General features: G+C 48.8%; 1 protein-coding gene across 3 annotated transcripts in view; it reads right to left on the reverse strand.

The window, feature by feature from the left end:
* Window positions 1–5,267, reverse strand: part of HOMER2 (homer scaffold protein 2) — a 59,894-nt gene extending 54,627 nt beyond the window's left edge. For 2 of the 3 annotated variants that reach the window (XM_015639366.3, XM_015639365.3), the window contains exon 1: window positions 5,112–5,264. In XM_015639366.3, the coding sequence (XP_015494852.2) occupies window positions 5,112–5,206 (95 nt within the window). In that variant the 5' untranslated portion in view covers window positions 5,207–5,264. Of the gene's footprint in view, window positions 1–5,111 lie in introns of all 3 variants that reach the window. The other variant, XM_015639362.3, reaches the window with a different exon arrangement.
* Between the last annotated feature and the right edge of the window lie 1,517 nt (window positions 5,268–6,784).

Consider the following 6,784-nt stretch of genomic DNA (forward strand, 5'->3'; position numbering starts at 1 on the left):
AGGCTGATGCCCTTGCTCTTGGATTCTCAGCAAACTCACTGTCCTCTGTCTGGTTTAATCATGCTGGGAATATGTTTGAACAGTTTGAGATACTTGATCACATCCTGGATCAGTTAAAAAAGATTCAGTTTAAAGGAACTGAACATCAAATAATTCTTTTTAACATTTCAAATTATGCCTTTGTTATCAGGAGACCTACTCACCATTCCCTTTTCAAATAGAAAGAAGGGCTTGAGGGACATCCCAGCTTTGTGGAGAATATTTTATTTATAAGATTTTTCTCAAGTGATAATTAAATTAACAGTGGTAATTAATTAGGCTAGCAGATGAAAACAACTTAACTATGATGACTCTCAGCATCAAGTTTTCTTTCTGTCCACTCTTCCTACTGCATCACTTACATGAGCAAAATGCCTGAGAAATTTGCAGCAGAATGCTCCAACTAATTGTGGTACAGGCAGATTTCTCCTCTCATAATTTGGTGAACTTATCTGTAGCAGACATTATAAATTCAGTTATGTGCATCTGTCTGCAGTGCCATGAACTCCTCACATAGTTGTGAGAGGCGAAGTCACTTGGACAAAACACTGTAACAGGTTTGTTCACTCACCTGAATCCAACCACACCAAAACTCTAAGCACACGTGAATTGTTACAAGGACCTAGCTATTTGGTCTTTCTGTTTTTCCTCTTCCACCTGCCCTACCAAGCTCCCTGCCTCTCTAACCTTACATAAATGAGTTCAACATAAGCAAGGGACTACACATGATTGAGGTCAATGGAGTTTCCCCATCATTTCAGTGAACCCAAATACTGCTCCAGAACACCAAGTTCTCTGGACCTGGTTTTTCCACTGATTTTTGTACAGACACCTGTATTTGTACACAGACACAGTATTCTCCAAGTCAGAATCACATCCATCACATTTCCAAAATGGAAATAGCTGTGTTAGGAACCAAGGCTGTGAAGAATCAAGCCCCCCCAGCCAGCTGCTTTGAAAACCACAAGATGAACAGCCTCAGCACCTACCAGACCTCAGTCCTCTCCAACACCAAAAGCACCACAAACTGGATATAATCTGCCCCCCTGAGCTATGCTGGGGACCAAACTGAAGCTGCTGACCTTAAAATATCAAAAGAAGTCCCCGAGTTTACAGCGCCAACTCAGCTGCGTTCAGGCACACTCTTGTCCCAGCCCTGCTTTGAGGGACCCCAGACTGCAGTGACAGCCAGGTGCCCTTCTCTGCCTGCCACTCCCAGGGTCTGCCCTTCCCTACACAGATGGCCTGGCCAAACTTTGGAGGCAGCCAGCGAGAGACTCCCATGGATTTCAGTGAGAGCTGGACAAAAGCCAAGGTGAATTTCCTCTGCAACAACACTATTCCCTGCCACAGAGCTTCTCAGGCAAAGCTTATCACCATGGTTTCTAAAGTACTGCTGGTACCAGAAAGTGAACACCCTCCAAAATTACTGTCTTCATGACATGAGCTTCATCACATCTTCTGCTTTGTTTATCTCCTTTATTCCTCGTCCTCACATTAGTTTTTGCCTTTTACTCCCCAAATAAAGCCATGGCCAATGGACATTAGTACTGCTGACAGCAGAAGGGAGGAGAGAAAGGCAGACTTTCCTGATCTCTCTTAAATGTCAGTGCATAATAAAAACATCACACATGGCCAACATAATACAACCCCATTTACCTTTCCATGAATATATCACAGGGGGAACAGAGTTTTGTTCAAGAGATCAATCTCCTTAAGATGAGGTTACTTCATTGCCTGATCCAGGCTAGGAAACTTGCCTTTTGCAAACTTCCTGGTGCTTGGCTCAAAGCTCACCTGGAGAGGTATGGATGGATCCCAGCTGGAGGGGACTAAATTACCCCACTAGCCCCTGAGGAAGCAGCAAAGAGAAGACATATCATGTCAGCCAAAAGAAAGGTGTGCTGTGAGCTAGCTCATAACATTATAATCTATATCACAACATACACATTAACCTGTATAGCACACACTTCTACATGGCTGTGCAGCTTTCTGCAATAATTTCTAACACTCAGAGGCCTGATTGTTATTTTGATATGACTTATAAAACAGAATTAAAATACAATTTTAATGCCTGAGGGTATTTAAATTGATTGAGTTTTAATCCAATAGATAGTATAAATAACAGCTTCAGCAGTGAAGAGATTTACAGGTCTAATCCAAACTGGATACTTGTCACACACCTCATAACAGAAATTATTTGTAATGGATAGATAAGGAAATACAAAGATACTAAAGCAATGAAAATAATAAAAGAATTTAGGCACAGATGAAACAGCTATCCATCAACAACTTAAATCAGCTAATACCAAAACCTCAAGCATCCTTATAACTGTAAATTTAACTTGGACTGCTTAAACTGAGGTCACACTGAGTCAGACCACAGTTATTAGATGAGTAGGTACAGCCCTCTAACATCAGAGACACTTCCTTGATTGTGTCAGCCCTTGGCTTGCAACAGCAAGAGACAAAGCAGGAGGTGTTTTCAGACACAGATTTCTACAGCTGGATATGTGTTACATTGTGGTTTTCAAATAGCTGAAGTTTAAGCTCTGAGAGCATTGAGGTAACAGCTATCAGATATGCTGGGTAGAAGAAAGAAGTGATTAGGGAAAAGATTCATTCCCATTAAAACAGACATTTGTCCAGTGAGATTCTTAACAGTGGCTTGACCAAAATACAGTGGTTTTCAGTCAGCAGCAACTTTCACATTGATTTTATGGACACTGGAGCAGATTTTTTTTTCTGGTCCCTTTTTTACAATGTTGTTTTCATATCCCCTGTATTACAGGCATTAGGATTTTTTTAAAACATGTGAACTGCTTTGGTAAAACTTGACACTACCTTGCTGCCTAGTAAGTTGAACTAAACCAACAGTTCAAATAGCTCAGCTCACAGCTAATAAGCAATTTAAATAGCTTTGCTTTGCTAAGCTCAAGTAGCTGTATCAGGTTTCATAGCACCATCAGTCACTGCCAGATCCATAGGCAGCATTTAAATGAATCATTAGCAATGGTCACCCCCAGGAAAAAGAAAAAAGGAAGCAGAAGAAAAGATACTTTAAAAACTAAGAATCAAGTTATTGTCACAATTTCTATGAGTACATGCCCCATATGTGACACTAAAATGTGCCCAGGAAGCAAATCCCACTGGAATGCCTGGGCCAAAATACATTCGTCCAAGTAAGAACGGCTGAGCTCTGTGTTCTAACCACAACCTGCTTCACAAAGACACGTGAGTATAGAGGTGCACATTTCACAGAAGGAAAAGCTGTAGCATGCAGAGGTGAAGGATTTGCAGCACAGATGGAACCGGAAGAAAACTGGGAGGTGCTCCTGTGTCATGTGTGCTAAGCCCCAATTGCAGTAATGCTATCACAAACGTGCTTCCAAGTTCTCTGGATCAGAAAGGTGAATGGCAAGACAATGATGTGACACACAGGAAAAATGCATATTCACCAAACACCTTATCTGAACTTTTTACAGAGTGCCAGAGAAGGTACAACCCACGCTGAAACCTGGGGAATGAACGACACTGGGAGCTTGATCTCACGTGCACCAGCGTAAGACTGCAATGACTGAGAAACACATTAAATCAGGGTATTGAAGTAGACTGGTGAACATTTCTGCTCCCTGTACAAGTCTGCATGATCTGACACTGCATGTAGCAGCACAGACAAGAGCAGAAGCAGAGCTCTCAAAAGCCTTTGCAGCCAAAGTCCTTCACAGCTTGAACAGCTCTGGAGGCAGAGCAGGACCACAAGGAGCCCAGAACTACAAATGACTGACAGAAAGGGTGGGGGACCGCTGTGACCTTCCCCTCAGTTCTCTCCAAGCCACAGCTAAACTCAGCTACCAGTATGGAAATGGTTAAAAATGACAGCAACTGAAACATTTGCCTTTAGAGACACGCAGGTAGTGGCAGAGGCAAGTTTCCCATGGATGGATGTTTCTGACCATCCTGGACTCTGCAGTGCTGCTCCAGACGGGTTTCAATACTTCTTTCTCCAACCCCAAGGACAGTTTCTCTTTTATTTTCCAGTGAAACTCTACACAATTAAGAAGCAGATGAGCCCCCTCTAATCCTGAGGAGAAACATGGGAAGATACTCACTTGGATCCTGTTTCTCCCTCTGTCCCTGTACTTCTATTCAGTACTCCTGAGTATCAAATTCGGACACGTGCACGTCACTTTAATTCATTATTTATCCATATACTCTCAAACTATATCTCTTTGACAACAATCAGCAAATCTATAGCAGGAATTTGGATACTTGAAAGCAGCAGAGGAAGCTCAGAAACTGAGGAACAGTTCCTTACCACAGGAGGGTGAGGAGAGACAAGGAAAAGGTATAAGAGAACATAATAGGATAAAAATAAAGTAAATTAAATGTGTGGGTTTGGAATCCCCCAAGACATTCTGGTCGAGAGGATCTCAAATCTATATATAGTTCAAGCCAAAGGCATAACCTCAACCTCCGTTCCCTGATATTTAATTCACAAATTGCCCAAATGCCAGCATTTGGCTTTTGTCCCCTCATGTAAGTTAGAGGATAGCAAAAACACAGGACTAATTTTTGGAAAGACCAAGCTGAATTCTCCAAGAGGTCATCACATGTGGTCAGAGACTTCTGGCATGCTAAAAAAATTTAAAAAGGGAAAAATATTTCCACAAATTAGGGACCAGCTGGCACAATTCAGGCAAGTTTACAGTGTGCCTCCAGCAGCCAGAGCTCTCGCTGAACCAGCGCGTGGAACATCTGACAATGAACTCGCTGCACATCCCGCAGCCGCTCGGCCAGGGACCGGACCCCCGGCCCCGCACCAGCCCCCGCTCCGCGGCACCCCGAGCTCCTCCCCGCTCATTCCAGCGGGGATTTTGCCGCCGGTGTGCCCGCTCCGCCGGCGGCTCGGTCGGGAGCCCGCTCCCGAGCGGGCGTCAATGATTAATCACGTTATAAAACGCCGCTTCTGGGGAGCGCTCCGGGGCGGCAGCGCTCTCCCCGCTCCGCACCTGCGGCGGGGCCGGGGCGGGACGCGGTGCCCACGCGGGGCCGGGGCCCGGCGGACTCACCCCATGTCTCGGCACCTCTCGGCGGCGGCGGCGGCACCCCCGGGCGGCTCCCCGCGCTCGGCGGCCAGCGGCGGCCGCGTCCCCACTTCGCACATGCGGCCGCCCCGGCCCCGGCTGGCTGCGGCTGCACGGCGGCTGCACGGCGGCGAGAGCCGTCCTGCTCCTCCTCCCGCCGCCTCCCTCCCCCCTTACATAACCTCCCTCCCGGGCGGCGGCGGCACCGAGCAGCTCCCGCGGCACCCGCCGCCCTGCCAGGCGGCAGCGCGGGGGCGGCGGGCGGGGCGGGGCGGTGGGCGCGCCCCGGGGCCCTCCGCTCCCCTCCGCTCCCCGCCCCGGGCCCGGGCCGGCCGTGGGCGGGTTGTGCCCCGGTGGGCAGCGAGGAGCCGCGCCGGGAGGCTGCAGGATCTCGTCCTCGCCGTGCCCTCCCCGAACGGGGACGAGGCGGCGAGAAAACTTCGGGTGAAGTTGTGGGGTGTCCCCACGCGGCCCCGCCCGCGGCCGGGGAGCCTCAACGGCGAGAGGAGTGAGCGCACCCCGGCAGCGGCTGCCCGGGACCGGCTGCCCCGCACCGGGAGCGCCCCGCCGGCAGCCCCGGCTCCGCGGCGCGGGCACAGCGCGCTCCGAGCGCGGATCCCGGGGATGCGCTTCCGACTGGAGGCGATGCCACACCGAGGGATGCCCGCTGAAACACGAACGGGCGATTCTCTCCCACTGTCGCGCCCTCCCCGCTTCTTTTCACGCTCCGAATCCGCGGGCCGTGAGTGCGGAGCCTGCGAGCCACGGGGCCGTGCCAGCCCTGTTTGGTCACTGGCCCTGGCACAGCCAGCCCCGCAGCCCAGGTCACCCGCAGCCAGCCAGCACCCCCCTGCTCTGCCCAGAAATGTGGACCCCGTCGGGAGCCCTGAATCTCCTTTGGCCCTTCTCAGCCTCACTGCAAGTCTGTGGCACAGAGGGTCCCAAAATTATGTGTTTCGTGAAGATAAAAAGAGGGACAATTCCTAACCAGGGAAGGAACAATTGGAGTCGTGTGGAAGAGCCGTGTGATGGCTACACAACCACGAGGTTGATGCTGGCATCTGACCGGCTATCACAGGACACAAATCCATAGCACAGCCGTGGACCTGCTCGTTCGGGTGTTCATAGGACTGTGTACACAGACACACTTACACTTTCGTGGAGAAAAAACGCCCAATTCACACATAAGACAGGCTTTTAACTTCACCCACACAAAGTTATAATTAATACTCTGCCATCAAGAGTGATTATTTTCATCCCTTTTTTAAAAGTCTCACATTGATTTATTCTTTCTTTCCAAGGAAGTTTAGAAGTTGTGGGAAAGGCATTATGTTTGCTTGCTTTAGCTTCATGTGTAACAACAGGGGTATCCCTACCCAAGTATTAGCTTGGGACCTCATGGGAATCCTGAAAGGAAAACTTAGCTAGCAACCAAACACCTTTCCAGCTATGGACAGTGGAACCCCTTTTCTGACAGACAACTATTTCCTGATGTCTGGAACACCAAAATGGAATTTCAATCCCATGCACTCAATGTCCATGTCACTGGGGGGAAAAAGGAGTGGGGTGAATTACACAGACATTTTCACAAGGCTGTGGGATGACACCTCTCCAGTGTACCTGCTCTCTTTACCTTGGTCAGAGGGATACTGTGGGTG

The sequence above is a fragment of the Parus major genome, chromosome 10 (assembly GCF_001522545.3).
Source record: "Parus major isolate Abel chromosome 10, Parus_major1.1, whole genome shotgun sequence".
NCBI lineage: Eukaryota > Metazoa > Chordata > Aves > Passeriformes > Paridae > Parus > Parus major.